This window comes from Geotrypetes seraphini, chromosome 3, assembly GCF_902459505.1.
Source record: "Geotrypetes seraphini chromosome 3, aGeoSer1.1, whole genome shotgun sequence".
In the NCBI taxonomy this organism is placed as follows: Eukaryota; Metazoa; Chordata; class Amphibia; order Gymnophiona; family Dermophiidae; genus Geotrypetes; species Geotrypetes seraphini.
This window is the reverse complement of record NC_047086.1, coordinates 357,356,200-357,374,856: the sequence shown is the minus strand read 5'-3', so window position 1 is coordinate 357,374,856 and position 18,657 is coordinate 357,356,200. Positions and strand designations below refer to the sequence as shown.

General features: G+C 44.9%; 1 protein-coding gene across 1 annotated transcript; it reads left to right on the top strand.

Annotated features, from left to right (window-relative positions):
• The first annotated feature begins 1,986 nt into the window (after positions 1–1,986).
• Positions 1,987–18,452, top strand: LOC117356508 (zinc transporter 10-like). Its single transcript, XM_033935793.1, has 4 exons — positions 1,987–2,565; positions 3,931–4,014; positions 10,714–10,953; positions 17,421–18,452. Exons 1-4 carry the CDS (start codon positions 2,061–2,063, stop codon positions 17,912–17,914), a joined length of 1,323 nt encoding a protein of 440 aa, XP_033791684.1. The 5' UTR covers positions 1,987–2,060; the 3' UTR covers positions 17,915–18,452.
• The last annotated feature ends 205 nt before the right edge of the window (positions 18,453–18,657 follow it).

Sequence of the window (18,657 nt, the reverse complement as noted above, 5' to 3'; positions counted from 1 at the left end):
AGGAGCAGCCTGTTTCTTTTGGTGTTGCCTCTAAGGCTGCCTACTGGATCCACATTCGCAAGACAGGACTGATGAAGGGGATGGAACTCCTCTTGTATGAGGAAAGACTGAAGAGGTTAGGGCTCTTCAGCTTGGAAGGGAGAAGGCTGAGGGGAGACAAGATTGAAGTCTACAGAATCCTGAGTGATGTAGAATGGGTACAAGTGGATCGATTTTTTTTTTACTGCATCTTGGAAAGACTAGGAGGCACTCAAAGTTACAGAGTAATACTTTTAAAACCAATAGGAGGAAATATTTTTTTACTCAGAGAATAATTAAGCTCTGGAATGTGTTGCCAGAGGATGTGGTAAGAGCGGTTAATGTAGCTGATTTAAAAAAACAAGGTTTGGACAAGTTTCTGGAGGAAAAGTCTATGAATTGCTGTTGAGACAGACATGGGAGAAGCCACTGCTTGCCCTGGATTGGTGGCATGGAATGCTGCTACTATTTGGTTTTTTGCCGGGTACTTGTGACCTGGATTGGCCTCCGTGAAGATGAGATACTAGGCTAGAATCTCACAGGTGTCAAAGTCGGTCCTCGAGGGCCGGAATCCAGTCGGGTTTTCAGAATTTCCCCAATGAATATGCATGAGATCTATGTGCATGCACTGCTTTCAATGCATATTCATTGGGGAAATCCTGAAAACCCAACTGGATTACGGCCCTCGAGGAGGGACTTTGACACCCCTGGCTAGATGGACCATTGGTCTGATCCAGTAAGGCTATTCTTATGTTCTTATGATCCAGTCCTGGGTTTTCCCCATCACATTTCCTAAGAAAAACAAGTCCCAGCATACACTAGGGTACATCTTGACTGGATCAGCCCTGTCCAGTGAATCTGGATCTAGTTGGCAATCTTATATTAGGGTCTCCATTACCTTTGCTATCAAATTTCCATGATGTTTCCCGGAGGAGTTAAAAAGAGGATCTTGCAGATCCTACAGAACTAAAAAAAAGCATGGCCTTAAAAAGGCGGTGGCCGTGGTATGGCTTCCGTAGCGCACGGATCCTCGTTTTTTAACTTCTGTGAACTGCACAGATCCCGCTCACCCCACGCATCCTCTTCTTACACCACCTCCAGCAAGATTTGTGAGGTCCGCAGGAGTTAAAACAAGGGTCCATAGAGTGGGATCCGTGAAGTTAAAAAAACAAGGATCCCTGCCACAGCCGCTTTCTTTTTAAGACCGTGCGCTTTTAGTTCTGTGGGGTCCGCGTGATCCTCTTTTTAACATCTATCTTTGCTGGCTTCTATTTTGTTGGTGGTTGGGATGGCTGGTACGGAATGCTGGGGGCCAGGGTGTATAATTTTGCGTTGGTTCTACAGCATGCCTCTCTATTGTTAGTGCGGGCAGACTTGCGAGATTTGCAAAATGCTGTTTTTGTTGTGTGTCCAGCTTCTGCACCCCAGTATCCCAAATGCCTTCTTCCTGGAGGCCCCACGGATCCGGCGAAGCTAAAGCGCATAGCCTTAAAAAGAAAGCAGCCGTGACGTGGGGGGGGGGGGGGGTGGTGTCCACGGATCCTGCTCACCTCCAAAGATGAGCAGATTTTTAAGGGGGTGCGATTAAGATCCACGTCCGTGTTTTACCCACCTGGGGGATTCTCCACCTCCTTATTCCATCTCTCTGGCTCCAGTCCAGACTCTTTTATTACTCCTGTGAATTGCCATTCCAGGCAGAAAGAATGAGTCACATCGAGCCCTGTATCTTCTAGGATGGGCTGAGCAGTTGCTCAGCCCTGCCTGGTTGAGGGAAGGGGACTGGCCTTGGGCTGGCTTTCCTTTAAAACGCTGAGGCCAGCACCGGTGCCGCTTCTGCCAGTCTGACGGGGGGTGGCCAGAAGCTCAGAAGCTCTGCCAGAGGAGACGGGGCATTTGGCATTGGCAGGGGCAAGATCGACCCTAGTGGGGTGGGGGAGGGGAGGGGAGGGGAGGGGGGTGTCAGAGAAGGAGCATAGCTTTAATCCTAGAGACAAGGCAGCCCCGATTGTAAGCTAAAAGCAGGCGCCCCCGGGGTCCGGGTCATGGGTCGGTACACGGGCAAGAGCTGCCGCCTCATCTTCATGCTGGCGCTCACCGGCGGCTTCTTCGTGGTCGAGCTGGTGTCCGGCTACCTGGGCAACTCCATCGCGCTGGTGTCCGACTCGTTCAGCATGCTGTCCGACCTGATCTCGCTCTGCGTGGGCCTGACCGCCGCCCGGCTCTCGCACCGGACGCGGCGGGGGCGGAGGGCCACCTTCGGCTTCTGCCGGGCCGAGGTGGTGGGGGCCTTGTGCAACGCTGTCTTCCTCGCCGCCCTCTACTTCACCATCCTGGTGGAGGCGCTGCAGCGGCTCGCGCAGCCCGGGCGCATCGACCGCGTGGAGCTGGTGCTGGTGGTGGGGGCGCTGGGGCTGGGCGTGAACGTGGTGGGGCTCCTCATCTTCCTGGACTACGGCAGCTGCCGCCCGGCCCGCGGCCCTCGGAGACGGCGCTCGGGCTTCGGCCTCCAGGAGACCCCGGGGACAGCCGAGGCCCTCGACCAAGCAGGTGCTACTCTGTCCCATGCCCCTGGACTCTCTCCTGCTCTTGCCTCCCTGCCCCCGTCTCCCAGTGCCCTCCCCAACCCTATCCTGGAGGACCACCAGGCCAATCGGGTTTTCAGGCTAGCCCTAATGAATATGCATGGAGCAGATTTGCATGCCTCTCGCTTCCATTATATGCAAATTTCTCTCATGCATATTCATTAGGGCTAGCCCTAATGAATATGCATGGAGCAGATTTGCATGCCTCTGGCTTCCATTATATGCAAATCTCTCTCATGCATATTCATTAGGGCAAGCCTGAAAACCCGATTGGCCTCGTGGTCCTCCAGGACAGGGTTGGGAACCAACTGGATTAGGGCAGGGGCTGGGATGCGTGTGGGCACGGGTGGGGGAAGGGGAAAAGCGCGGATCTCGACCGCAGCTCTGCACGGATTGACAGCTGAGGTTTCAGATTTCGTGTGCGCAGGTCCGCGTTTTAGCCCCCTCGTTCCGCCGCTGTACCTGTTGCCCTTTCTGACCTCACGGATCGGTGCCGAGAGTCTTTTATGAATCGTAATTGATTTGAGGAAACACTTCAGCTAAGGGAGGTCTTGCGTTTTACCCCAGAGCTGCGGAATGAGGGGCTGAAACGCGGACCTGCGCACACGAAATCTGAAACCTCAGCTGTCAATCAAGGACTGTGGTTAAGATCCGTGTTTTACCCCTTCCCTGGTGGTGGTAGGATTTTCTTGGGTATTCTCCCTTTCCCCTACTTATTTCATGGCCTATCCCTCTTCAGAAGGATGTTAGCTGCCGAATTGTATCTGAATGTCTTCTTTTTATGAGGGGGGGAAGGGGTAAAATGTGGACCCCCAGACCGTACGGACCTCGTGGATCTAAAACCGCACGTCCTTAAAAATCTGAGGTCCGTGCCACTTTTAGTCTCTGGCAGACCTCTATGACATTTTAGACACCGACGGATCCTAATGCTTTTCCCTCCCCATGCTGAGACTAAAAGTGGCACAGACCTTAGTTTTGCCGCTATTCTCCGTCAGAGCTAAAATGTCATAGAGGTCTGTCAGAGCCAGAAACTACAAGTGGCACGGACCTCAGATTTTTAAGGACATGTGGTTTTAGATCTGTGAGGTCCACGTTTTACCCCTTCCCTTATGAGGGTGATTGTAAGCCTGTGCAAAGTCCAACTGGCTGCCACCGATCCAAGCGGTGGTTTTCCAGAAAGCGGGTGCATGCAAATGGTTTGCATTAGAGATTTCGTTGCTAAATGACTTGTGCATTTTTTTTTTCAATGCTGGTTTTTTTGAAAAAAAAAAATTGATTTCTTTTGTTTGTAGAATTTATACACAACACAGCGTTTCTTCTTTGGCTACAGGTGATCTTGTGATCCAGCAGGACGAGTCTGATGAGCAAGGGAAACAGACTGATTCCAAGCAAGCAGCCGCCCTGAATATCAGAGGTACAGATAAGAGGGATATTGTGCCTGCTGAGGGCATTTATTATGTTACCGATTACCTAGTATCCAAAACGCCCTGTTCCATGTAGCAGCTGGAGATGCCTCTGATACAAAGGCCGGTGCAATGCCCTCCTTATAGTGATTTCTCCCAGGATGGTCTCTGGCTCAATATTTCTTATTCTATTCACATCAAAAAAATTAGCTGTCATCCTTATTTGTAAGGAAACACTCACGTCTACCAAATAGTCCCATGAAGCAAAAAGGGTTGAGTGTGGTGAGAAAATCCATTTCCTATGATAAAATGACAGGAAGCATTATGATGAAGAGAATAGAGCAGGTTATTGTCAGAATTGAATGTTAAATTAGAAAGCACCAGAAAAGCAAAGTTTACATTGGTCTACGGACTCTGGAGTCATTATTATTTCTACAGCGCCCTCTGATGGTGTAGCAAGTGGGATACAGACACACAATACAGACTGTACCTGCTTCATGAAGCTTACAGTCTAATAGAGATACAGCAGATCATATTGGAGAGTGAAAGAGAGCTGTTGAATTAAAACAACGTATCCAGAATATTTTTAAATTTGATACTCCTTTAACATATGATATAGTAATTTATTATCCAATGGGGATACCAGGTGTTTGGGATAAAGATAAAGTCTAAATTGCTGAATATCCTACTTAGCTTATAACTAATTGGAAAACGCTACTGTGTTATCTGTACACATACGGCGGGGCTTTGTTTGTCACATACAGATGCATGAAATGGTAAATGCTACGAGGGAAGGTTTACTATAGTGTTCTGTGCAAGACCTGGAGTAATAAGGGGGAAGGTGTGTGGTCTGCCCCAGGCGTGGTCTTTCTAAGGGTGCGGCGGCACCTGTCCTCCTCTCCCCCCCCCCGGCTCGCTTGCTTCTCTCCTTGCCACGTATGACCCTTGCCTTCCCTGTACGTTTTTGGTGCTCTCTCTGACGTCACTTCCGGGACCTGCGCCTAGGAAATAACATGAAAAGGAGACGACACCCACATGGGCAGCATGCTGCTCACACCGAAGATGTTTAAAAGGTATGGGGAAAGGGAAGAGGGCGCATGCGCGTGGCGGGGGGGGGGGGGTGCCACTGCCCCAGACGCCGCTCACCCTTACTACGCCACTGGGGCCCCCCCCCAATTGTCTTTCAGGTTTTTTTTTCCTCTTATTCTGTCTTTCTACCCAGGCTCAGGACAGAAAGGGGAAAGCGGGTGAAGGAAGAGCTGCGTGCTTGAAGGGCATGGCATGGCATTTCTCATTAGATAAAAGTGAAAGCATTTGGAAATGCTCACGACCTCCCCGCCCCCCACTCCCATGAAAGTGGACTGGTGGGGATGAATGTCATTGACACAAACTGGTCAGTGGTGTTGTGGCCCAGCATGGGAAGATATTTGGGGGCTCTCGTTCAGCTGGTTAGAATCTAAAGTGGCCCCAGTTTAAAAATTAATGGTGAGTGCGTGGTGGTGGAGGCAGCTTTAAAGCAGGCCTTGGGCAACGATAAAATGATACTGGCAAACTAGCAAGCTTTATCATCCCCTTTGAAGAAGCCTTTTGGTGTGAAACGGTTTGGGCCTCCGTCGGGTCATAAAAGATAAGTGCTTGACGATAGTTTTCATATAGCCAGAAGGAATAGCATTGTGGTTAAATCCATGGTTGCCAGCTCTTGATTGCTCATTTTAGTATGAGACAGACAGATATTTAACCATTGAAATAATATTTAAATTTAGCAATATTTAAATGAATTAAATTAAAATAAAAATTTCCAATAGAGGTTTTGACCTATGATGATACCTTAACCCCAAAATGGTTTCAATCTATTAATTGGATTCCTGGGGTATTTTGAGGTCTTTTCCCTCTGTTTTAATATATATCAAGCACTATATATGATCGTGAGTGCTCTACACTTTGTCATTGTCAATATCATTGACACACAGTGGTCAGTGGTGTTGTGGCCCTGCATGGGAAGATTTTTGGTGGCTCTCGTTCAGCTGGTTAGATTCCAAAGTGGCCCCAGTTTAAAAATTAATGAAGACCACTGGTTTACTTCATAGATTTACAGATGTATGGTCTCCTGTGTTCATTTATTTATTTGTTGATTAGCAGTTCTTTAGTACTCTATAGCCAGATCTTTTTTTGTTGTTGATTTTGGTGTCATTGTTTTTTAAATAAAGTTTGTGAATTGAACAAAAAACCAGTGAGGCAGCTGCAAGGAAGGAGGTCCCTGGAGCACGTGTATGAGAGAAGCTCTTTTGGTACCCTTAAGGCAGTGGTCTCAAACTCAAACCCTTAGTGGGGCCACATTTTCGATTTGTAGGTGCTTGGAGGGCCACAGAAAAAATAGTTAATGTCTTATTAAAGAAATGACAACTTTGCATGAGGTAAAACTCTTTATAGTTTATAAATCTTTCCTTTAACTGTTAAAGGAAAGATTTATAAACTATAAAGAGTTTTACCTTATGCAAAATTGTCATTAACTATTTTTCCTGTGGCCCTCCAAGTACCCTATTTTTTCTGCAGCCCTCACATTTAAAGTTTAATATCTTTCCTTTCTCAAAACTGACACATTTCAATCGCTATATTGAAAATAAAATCATTTTCCCTACCTTTGTTGTCTGGTGACTTTATTTTTCTGTGCATTTAACTATGTTTCCAGGGTCTTCTTGTCCTTTGACTGTTTTTTCTCTCCGTCTTCACTTTCTGCCTTGCATCCATCTTTGGCATTAACTTAATATTCAATTTTTCTGCTTTCTTTTCAAAATCTACGTTTCCATGTCTTACCTTCCCTTCTATTTCTCTCTTCTTCTGTCCCTGTTTCCATGGTCTGACATCTCTTTCTTTCATTTCTCTCCCTCCCTCCTTCCTTCCTTTCCCCTGGTCTGGCATCTGTCTCCTTCCCTCCCCCAACTTTTTATTTCTTTCACCCTGCCCCCTTCTTTCTTTCTCTCTCTATCCATGCCCCCATTCTTTCTATGTCTGTCTTTCTCTCTCTCTCCGTGCCCCCTTTCTTTCTTTTTTAATTTCTCCATGCCTGCCCTTTCTTTCTGTCTTTCTCTCTCCATGCCCCTTTCTGTCTGTGTCCCGTTTCCCTTCTTTCTTTCTGTCTCCCTGTCCCCCCTTTCTTTATTTATTTCTCCCTCCCCTCCCCCAAGCCACCACCATTGGGGAACAGGCCGCCACCGCCGCAATCAGGTAACAGGCCGCCACTGCCACAATCGGGGAACAGGCTGCCACCGCCACAATTGGGGAACAGGCCAGCGCCAAGGTCTTTAACTCTCCCTGCTTAACTTCCCCAGCGTGGGGCTGACCAATTCATGCCACCCGACGTCAATTCTGATGTCGGGGAGGAACTTCCGGGCCAGCCAGGCAGCGATTGGCTGGCCCGGAACTTCCTCCCCGACGTTAGAATTGGCGAGAATTGGTCGGCTCTGAGCTGGGGAAGATATGCAGGGAGTGCTAAGACCTCGGGCACTGGCCTGTTCCCAGATTGCGGTGGCTTGGGGAGGGCAGTGGGAAGGGAAGCAGATTGGGGACCCCTGCTTTAGGTGAGGACAGATCGCGGGCCGCAAAATAGTCCCTGGGAGGCCACGTGTTTGAGACCACTGCCTTAAGGGGTCCATGCACAGGAACAATAGACAACCACTAATTTGAGATGAACTGGACATATCCAATCTAAGTACCTAGCTTCATTTTTTTTTTTTTTTAATTGGGTTCAGAACAATGCCATCACAAACCAATTAAAAAAAACTCATTTTCGAGTAGGTGCCTAACTCGGTAGGCGTCATGTAGGCATCTACACCAAGGCACCTACTGGCACCTACCCCCAAATTAGGTGTGGTTAGGAGCAGAGTTTGGGCATGGATTGTGTTAGGTGCTAGTATTTTAGGCCAAGAAAACCCTGACCTAATATACCAGCGCCTAAGTCTTTGGCAGGTTTTATTTGTTTTCAGGTTTATTTAAAATTTGATAATATCGCTTAATTTGATTTAGGCCCAGCTAGATGCAATTCTGTAAAAGGCACCTAACTTTGAACGACACGTGGTAGGTGCCATTTCCCTAGATGCCTACCAATTTAGGTGCCTTTTATAGAATCAGGCCCAAGATGTAAATCTCAGACCCAGGATAGTGGGTGGAGTCTTAGCAGGACATGGAATCAGCTGGAAAATCTTTGCCCTATCAATCTATATAGGAAATGTAGAGCTGGGAATGCGTGTTAGAGGGGTTGGGTAAGCAGATGGGCATACAATCAGCAGTTTAAAATGCTGTTTCTGTGCTCTCAGAGACATTTCAATACTGCTTATTTGCAGGTTGTTCCAGCAGCCTTGAGGGAGAATCAGTAAAGATAAGAAAGTGAAAACTGCAGACCTCAGAGGCAGATTGCACTCGCGAGGTTTCCTGGAACAATCTGATCAAAATGATGTGGGTAGTTTTGCTTTGCTGATTGCTTTACAAATCTGTGACTACCTGTGTTATTTTTAGACAAAAATATTCAGACAACTTAGAATTATACCTGCCCAACTTATCGCTTTCCCAGACATACCTCCAAACCCATGTGGGTAATGGTACGTTTATTGCTCAAGCACGCACTTCAATGATGTCTACAGAGAGCTGGAAGAGCTGACAATTAATCCATTTGGATTTAAATAGAAATGTTAAATTCTTGAGCTGCCTCTCGAATCCGGTTTTGTGTGGCTTCTTCTCTTGCTGCCCAGTTTCCCCCTAACCCAGTCAGACCTGATTTGCTCAAATATTTTGATACCTTGTGTTTAATTTCCTGCCTTTTCCCCTCTCTAGTTGCCAAGCTTATGAAAGTACTTGCTACTGCAGAGCATCATTCTCACTGATTCTGTGTATAGATTGATATTGAAATCGGAGAACCTGATATTAATTTCTAGCAATTGACTGTGTGTGCAACTCTGAAGACTGAACTGCATCTTGCAAATGTAGATGTCCAGAGTTTTAGGATTGCTTGATCTGTTTTAATCAGAGCTGGTGCAAGGTTAGTGGGTGTCCTAGGTGGATCTTCAACCTTACACCCCCTCTCCTCAATTGACTTTCGGACCCCTGTCCTGCAGCCCCCACTAAACTTTGATAATTAAACTTAACAATTTATTTATTTATATACCACTTATATCCTAAGTGGTTTACATTCAGGTACTTTATCATATTTCCCTATCTGTCCCGGTGGGCTCAAACTCTATCTAGTGTACCTGGGACAATGAGGGGATTAAATGACTTGCCCAGGATCACAGGGAGCAGCGAGGGATTTGAACCCACAGCCTCAGGGTGCTGAGGCTGTAGCTCTTAATCCCTGTGCCACACACTCCCTAATCATGAGCACTCAATGGCCATGGTATGAAAATGCAGATTAGGTATGGTGCAGATGGTTCTTTGAGTTTGTATGGCTGTAGTTCCCTATTGTTTTCCATTGACTCTGCTGCTCTTTGCTGCCCCTAAGATATGGCTACCCTAGATGACAGCCTAGTCATACTCAATGGTTGGGCCGGCTTTCATTTTAATACCAGGATTTCCCTATCTGTAGTTAAGCAACACTCATTCTAGCCCATCCCTCTGCTGTATATTGCAAGAGATTCAGAAATGAGGCCCCATAAATCCTTGTTATACCATAGATTACCTTCCTTGAAAAAGAAGTCAACCCAAAGTCATACACAGTAATTTGAAACTCCAGGTTTTCTTTTAACTCCTTGTACACTCAGTCTAAGACTATCCCTTCTCCTTCCATTTTACTGCATTTGATGAATTAGGGGCACAGTAAACCCAGGTAGACCACAGCTCAAAGAACCTCTTATTGCATGTACCCTTGGGTGAGACTTTTTTATATAATGATTAACTTTTTGATATGGAAAAAAACAATTTAAAAAAAAAACTGTATGTACTTATGGTTTACTGAGATTTGATTGCTTGGATTTGCTCTTAGAATTATTATTATGGAGATGTCAATTGTATTTTAGGGAAAACATTTTTTTTTTTTTTTTAACTTTTGCTTTTACCCTTTTCTATCCTATTTTTAAATGGATTTCCTTTCCCGATGATTGTGTATTAATATATTGTACACCGCTTGGATCCTTTCTTTAGGCTGTTATGCAGTATAGAAAGTTTTTAATAAACATAAACAAAGTGGGGAGGCACAAAATTTTACCTTGCCTTGCCCTGCTGCTGCTCTGTGTCCCACCGCGACTCGCACATGCTTGTGCTGGTGAGAGTCCCCAATCTTGCTAGTAGAAGTGCTGCTCTCACCTCTGACCACTGCCACCTCTGTGCTGTCCCTCCACCCCCAGCGCATGTTTATTTTCCACAAAACCAAGTATGTGTGGGAGAGCCCCACTCCCTGAATATGCTCAGTTTAGTGAAAATGAAGCATGTGTGGTGGTGGTTGCGCATGGAGGAGCACTTCCACTGACGAGGCATGGAAATCCCTGCCACCCATGAATCCCAAACGCAAACTGAGGGGAGGCCCGGGCTCTTAAGCCCCTCCCCCTGTGGCTACATCACTGCAATATATTATACATAAGTATTCTGTGTTTTCATTCTAATCGTAACTGTTTTGATTGGGGGGGGCAGGGGTGTCATTTAATAGTGGGTTTTGCAATGAAGATAACTTGACCTCAGGAAGTGAAAATGAAGACTAAGCAACTGTTTCCTGTGTCTGTGTGTAGGTGTGCTTCTGCATGTCATGGGAGATGCTCTGGGATCAGTAATTGTGGTGATTGCTGCCACGATCTTTTACTTGAAGCCTGTGGACGCTGGTTCCCAGTGTGCCTGGCAGTGCTATATTGATCCAAGCCTGACTGTGCTCATGGTCATTATTGTTTTATCCTCGGCCTTCCCTTTGATCAAAGAGACGGCCACAATTTTGCTGCAAATGGTTCCGAAAGGAGTCAACATGGAAGAGATTGGTAAGATAATTTTGTCCTTTCACCATCTCTTAACAATTTTTGCTATGATGATTTGTGTGCATGCCAGAGTTATTTTATTTCTGTGTATTGTGTGTGTGTGTATAACAGCTGTGCGCTCCCTGGGGATGGTGAAATTTGTGGTCACATGCGTACCTAAGCAACGTGTTTGAAATCTCTCTGGATTGTAGAAAGCCTGCCTCTAGAGACAATTAAAGTCAGCGGGTCTGAAATGTTTCTGTTGCTTGTTTCTGTACAGAAGAAAAGTGAGAACAGCTGTATTCTTACTGTTTATAGAGTGGCTGTGTTGAGAAAAAAAAAAAAAAGAGTCCCGGCTATTATATTAAGGGGTTTGGCTCATTACTCCTGTGGAAAAAATGCTTTATACATCTAGCAATCCAGCATAAACATTTATACGGTGTCCAAATATATGCAACAATACACAGAATAGATACTGAGGGTGACAGGTTCTTAGCCACCTTAATATCTACAAATTAGGGTTGCCAGCTGGCTCTGGATTTACCTGATAGGGCTTATCCAGTCTTGGGTTTACTCCCACTGCGCTGGGATTTGCAGTTCTACTTTCCCCACCTCATTCTTAAATTCTCCATTGCCCCAGGTACATTGGATAGATTGTGAGCCCACCAGGACGGTGAAGGGGAAATCGCGCGCCAGACACAAGCGCGCCGACAATCGAGCGCTGACAATTCGACGTAAGCCACAAGCACGCCGCGGGAAAACTTAGTTTTAAAGAGCTCCGACGGGGGGTGTTGGGAGGGAACCCCCCACTTTACTGCATACTGTTCGCGCTGCCGTGGGGGGGTAGAACCCCCCCACATTATAGAGAAAACAGAACTTTTCCCGAAAAAAATCAGAAAAAGTTCAGTTTTCTCTATAATGGAGGGTTCCAACCCCCCCAACAGCAGTGCGAACACTATGCAGTAAAGTGTGTGTGGGTTTTTTTTCCCCACTCACACCCCGCTTCGGAGCTCTTTAAAACTAAGTTTTCCCGCGGTGCGCTTGTGTCTTGCGCTGAATTGTCAGCGCTCGATTGTCGGTGCGCTGGTGTCTCGCGTGCGACTGACTATGAACCACTAGGACAGATAGGAAAACATGTTTAAGTATCTAAATGTAAATCACTTAGGCTATAAGTGGCATATAAATACTCTAAATACAAATAAATGTTTCTCTAAGTAAAGCAAGACTATAAGATCCTGCATGTGGTGGGGTAAATTCAGAACTAGATCAACTTGACCTCATTACTGCAAAGAAAGGTAAGACTATACCCTATTGAATGCAGGGCCTTGTGTTTCTGATTCCCCATTGCATTCCCTAAGTAAAGCAAGACTACAAGTCCCTGCATGCACTGGGGTAAACCCAAACTGGATCAACCCTGTCTGGATCCACCTGGCAGTTTTATGGGCTGGTTAATCATTTTCCTATTGACCCCACATGGATGGGTAGCATTATTGCTTTGAATGGCCCATAATATAGTTTTGCACTTCTTTTTATCTCTAGTTAAACTTCAGCCCTCCCTCCCTTCCAAACAGCCTTCAGGGAAGAGGAAGGAAGAGGTGAGCTGTACTGCTGTATTGGCTAAAAATATATTCAAGGCAGTTTACAATATAAACTAAACTAAACCATAGGTTTGTATACCGCATCATCTCTACATTCGCAGAGCTCGACACGATTAACAAGAGTTAGGGTAGAAAGGAACTCCAGAGAAGGGAAGGATGAAGAGGAAATTTAGAGGACTAGAATAATCAGAGAGGGAGGAAGAGTTACATTTTTGAGAATAACCAGGTTTTCAGATGTTTACGGAAGAGTTGGAGGGAGCTCAGGTTCCTAAGAGAGGAGATAAGGTGGTTCCAGAGCTCAGTGATTCTAAAAGGGAGGGAGGAACCTAGTTTTCCTACAAGGGAGACGCCTTTTAGAGAGGGAAAGGAGAGCTTCAGTTTTTGGGTGGATCTGGTGGAATTGGGGTTAGAGGAATTCCAAGAAAGAGGAATAAAGGGGGGGGAGGATGCCCTGTAGGATCTTGAAAGTAAGGCAGGCACATTTGAAGTGGACTTTGGCTGGGAAACCACATAAATAAAGCCAGATAGACCTATAACACATTCCGAAAATCAATTAAAACCGCTTTATTTGACAAATTCCTTGCCTAATCAGATGACCTCTCTCAGATATTCTTTCCCCTTATAACCCCAATGTATTATGTAATTCCTTTTTCTCATGTATTCCTTCCCTATGCTTCCCTAATTATTATGTAACTTCCTTCTTATTACATTGTGTATTTCGCTGATGTCCAGCCTTCTTTCTATGTGAACCGCCTAGAAGTCAGTTTGACTATGGCGGTATAGAAAAATAAAGTTATTATTATTATTATTATTATTATCGGAAGCCAGTAGAGCTTGGACAAAAGTGGTGAGACGTGGTCGAATTTGCTTTTTGCGAAGATAAGCTTAGCAGTGGCATTCTGAATCCGCTGGAGTCTTTGAAGGTTTTTCTTTGTTAGGCTTAGGTACATAGAGTTACAATAGTCCAGTCTGGAAAGGATGGTGGATTGGACAAGGACGGCAAAGTGTTTTTGATGGAAACAGGTTCTCACTTTCCTCAGCATGTGAAGGCTGAAGAAACATTTTTTTATTAGGGAGTTGAGGTGATCATTGAAGGAAAGTGTAGAGTCAATGATGACTCCCAGAATTTTACTTGAGTATTCAAGACGCAGAGTGGGGCCAGAGGACAGAGGGATGGCGGTGGGCAGTTGGTCCAATTTTGGGCCGAGCCGATATAAGAAGTTATGTTTGTTTAAAAATTGCTACACCTTCTTTCAGATATGCCAAGTTACCAGTTCTAGGCTAGAAATTTTCGGACAAACCTGAATTTGAATTTATGACCCAAAGCAGCATGGGATTTGTAATGCCTGATGCTACCCATTGAGTCAGTGCTGCAAGTTCCATAATACTCTAGAGTGGGGTGGTCAGAAGTCCAGCCTGGAAGTAGGGGACTTGGCATTTTTGTCCTTTTTTGATGAGCAGGTCAAGACAGTTTGCAATCAAACTAATTTAAAGAGTTGGAAGAACTCCATAAAATAAAATAAGGAAAGATACAGACACTCTCAAACTAAATGAAAACAAACCTACAGCAGGAAAATCAGTTCAGAAACCGGAACCAGGCAAGCTAGACACCTAAAGAAATATGAAAAGCTCTGGAACGCGTTGCCAGAGGTTGTGGTAAAAGCGGATATCATAGCTGGTTTTAAGAAAGATTTGGGCAATTTCCTGGAAGAAAAGTTCATAATCTGTTATTATGACATGGGGGAAGCCTCTGCTTGCCCTGGATTGGTAGCATGGAATGTTGCTACTCTTTGGGTTTTGGCCAGGTATTAGTGACCTGGATTGGCCACCGTGAGAACGAGCTACTGGGTTTGATGGACCATTGGGCTGACCAGTAAGGCTATTCTTATGTTCTTAACTTAAAAATTTAAGTATGGTTCAGAACATAATTAAATGGGCAAAGAATTCCAGAGACTAGGGGCCAGGTTAAAAAGGCAGAATTAATGGTAGAATCCAAATGAGCTCATGCTGGCAAGGGAAAAAAGCCAAGTGCTATTTATATAAAGATATAAGAGTAGAGATGCCAAATTACCCAGTCCTGGTTTTGAACTTATATCCCAAAGCATTGTGGGAGTTGTAGTAACTGATCTTGCCCATGGACATCAGTGCTGCACTCCCATAGCGCACCATGATGGGATGATCAGAAATCCAGGACTAGCCTAATATCTTCAGCCTGGAACTAGATAGCTTGAGACACAGGGAATTGTCAATGCAGCCAGGCAATACAACAGCACATATATCCATTAATGTAGTCATCCTAACTGATACACACTCGAAACAGACCTTAACCATGTAAATCCAAGGACAATGCTCATTGCTGCAGGGAGAAGGCCCTCTGCTCCTCAATCCTCAGGGTACAGGAGGGGAGTCGTGATCCTGAAGCAGACATTATAGAGCAAAGAACAGACATAAAATGGGAATGAAAGCATCTTGATTTGCAATTGTGCTTACAAGTTTCAAAACTGAACCAGTTCAGCCCTCGTCTTTTGTCTGCTACAGGCTTTAATTTCTGGTACAACAATCTAGAAAAGCATTCTAAGTACAGTATTTTTTTTTTCCTGAGTCTCAAGGAAACAGAACAAATCTAGTGATGTAAATTAGTTCTGGCTCCTTTGTGGAACTAGGGAAGAGCAGCCAGTGGGAATGGATTATTTGTGACACTCCAGCGCTCAAATGTAGCAATTTTTATATGATTTCCCTACACAGTGAAGGAGGTCATGAGTGGGGTTACCAGATTTTCCAAATAGAAAATCTAGACCCATGGCCCCATCCCCAGGCCTGCCCCGCTGTTAAAATTATCTATAAGGCAAAAAAATATGACCATGTTACCCCCCTTCTGAAGGAAGCTCATTGGCTACCTGTTTCTCATCAGATCACATTCAAAATATTATTGCTCACTTTTAAGGTGAAGTCAGGTCAGTCCCCGGCATTTATAGATAGACTTTTACTTCCATATACTACCTCAAGAGCACTTTGAACATCCCAGCAAAATCTCCTTTCTGTTCCTTCCATTCGCCAGATAGTTTACGACACCACTCGCAAAACCATTTTTTTCTGTTGTAGCGCCTACACTGTGGAACATAAGAACTGCCATCTCCGGATCAGACCTTCAGTCCATCAAGTCCGGCGATCTGCACACGCGGAGGCCCAGCCAGGTGTACACCTGGCGTAATTGTAGTCACCCATATCCCTCTATGCCTCTCGTAAGGAGATGTGCATCTAGTTTGCTTTTAAATCCTAGAACGGTGGATTCCGCAATAACCTCCTCTAGGAGAGCATTCCAGGTGTCCACCACTCGTTGCGTGAAGCAGAACTTCCTGATATTTGTCCTGGACTTGTCCCCCACTTAGCTTCATTCCATGTCCTCTTGTCCGTGTCACATTGGACATTGTAAATAATTTTTTTTCCTGCTCTATTTTGTCAATTCCTTTCAGTATTTTGAAAGTCTCGATCATATCCCTTCGCAGTCTCCTTTTCTCAAGGGAGAACAATCCCAGTCTCTTAAGTCGTTCCTCATATTCCAAGTTCTCCATACCTTTTAATAGCTTCGTTGCTCGTCTCTGCACCCTCTCCAGCAGTTTTATATCCTTCTTTAGGTTGGGAGACCAATGTTGGCCACAGTATTCCAAGTGTGGTCTGACCATTGCCCTATAAAGCGGCATTATAACTTTCTCCAATCTACTCGAGATTCCTTTCTTTATCATGCCTAACATTCTATTTGCTTTCTTTGCCGCTCAGACAGGAAAACTGCACCTCCAGATTTAAATCAACACTTAAAACCTTTCTCTTTAAGGACGCATTTGATATGTAAATGGAGATAGTCCTTCAATAACAATGGGGTCCTTTTACTAAGGCGCGCTAAATGCTAAGATGCCCATAGAATATAATGGGCGCCTTAGCATTTAGCGTGCGCTAAATTGGTTAGTTCGCCTTAGTGAAAGGACCCCAATATTTTTAACACTTCCAGAATAGGTCTTTAATCTTACCCTTTCCCTTTGTTGTTTGCTCCGTTCCCGATTTAAAATTTTTTTTTTATTACACTTCTCCTTCCAAATCTGCGGGTTTAGTACCTGCAAATTCGGTTATTCATGATTTTTTTGCCCCGGACCTCCCCCTAGTATTTAAAAGTCGAATCACCGCGTCCTGGACCTCCCCAGACTGATCTTCCTACGCTCCTGCCTCGTGCAGAGCCGTCATCAAAAATGGCTGCAGTGTGTTCCCATGGTCTCACGAGGAAGATCGCTCCTGCCCCGTATAACCGCTACACCACCAGGTAAGGTCTGGGGAGGTTCGGGACGCAGGAGGGAGGTGGGGGTGGGTCAGAGTCGGCCCTAAAAGTTATCCATGATTTTTCCATATTCGTGGGTCGGCTCTGCCCCTAACCCTCGTGGATTCGGAGGGAGAAGTGTATAACAATAATTGTAACAATATTTTCCCTACTTTTCTTATGTTTCTAGTATCATTTCTGTTTTTAATTGAATCTGTTTTTATTATTTTTCAATTTTTTTTGTAAACTGCTTAGATTGTGAAATAGGCAGTGTATCAAATTGAAATACACTTGAAACTTGTCTGGTTTTCAGGGTACCCCTAATGAATATGCATAAGAGAGATTTGCTTGACAGAAGTTGTTCTGTTGTATGGAAATCTCCCTCATACATATTCATTAAGGCTATGTCAAAAAGCTGACTGGTGGCAGTCCTTGAAGAGAGAGTACAGATCAAGGAATTCTAGACTTTTTTTTTTTTGTTTTCTTTTTAAAATTTTAAATAATGGATAATTAAAAAATATTATTAGCGATTTTTGCTTCTTTGAAAGCGTGATGCTCATCTCCCATTGATTGGTTTTCTGTTTCAGGTATCAAACTTGCCGAAGTGCCAGGAATTAGTAGCATCCACGAGATGCACGTCTGGGAACTTGCTAGCGGAAAGAACATAGCCACACTTCATGTGAAATGTCAGGATGCCACTGATTACAAACTTGCCGCTCAGAAAATTAGGCAAGTGCTCCATGGCGCTGGAATCCATTCAGTAACCATCCAGCCTGAATTCGGTTGCCAGCACGGCGATTCCTTGGCTTGCAGCTCACCCTGCATCTCCCAGGAGTGTGACTCCAAGCTCTGCTGCAGTCAGAAGCTTGTAACCACGGCACACGTTAGCAGCAGTGTGGAGATGAATGGAAACGCTGCTCAGACACTGTGTAAACCTGAAGCATTAAATGGGACTAATGAATATGAAATCTCCATTGAACCCTACTGGGGAAAGGGGATGGATAGAGGGAAGATAGAGGGAAATAGTAATGACTCTGAGAAGACAGATGAAATTTTGATCTTGGAATGCACACATTTTTAAGCTGCTCAGCTTCCATCTGGATCTCTAGCAAAGAACACAGTAGTGCAGTTAAACAGTCACGAGTGATTCGTCAGCCACTGCTGACAATTAGGTAAGAAAGTTTGCTGGGCAGGGGCTGCCAACCAGAGCCGTTATTGAAATCCTGAAAATGTAATGGGGATTATGTCCTGTCTTCAGGAACTTAACAGTTATAACAAAACATTTTCTGTTGCTAGTGTAATGCTCACATTATTTTGTAAAATATCATTTTGTGCAGGGAGTAGGCACTTTAACGGAAGCAGGGACTTATTTTTTGCTGAGGTGCACCGAGACCTCATTGTTTTTTTGCTGCTGCATTTTACAGTGCTTTGTTGACAATACAGGCAGTCCCTGAGTTACAGATGCCTAACTTAAGTATGACTTGTAATTAAGAACATGGTTGCGGCTTCATTTGATTTTACTGAGCAGTATTTCCAGTGTCATAGACTCCTACACTTCTGCAGCAGCTTCAGGAATGATGCATGGCCACATTAAGAACAGTGTGTGGTTGTGCGTGCTGTACCTTAGAGGGAACACTGGTTAAGGACAGTTGGCCCTTTTGTCACCTGGGACCAGAGGTAAGCAGCAAGAATCTTAAAATCTACAAGTTCTGAGTTACATACAAATCCAACTTAAGAACAGCTTTAAAAACGTAACTCATTATTAACTCGGGGACTGCCTGCATTGGGGAGCATTTGTTCAAATCAACCTTCACACTGGAACCC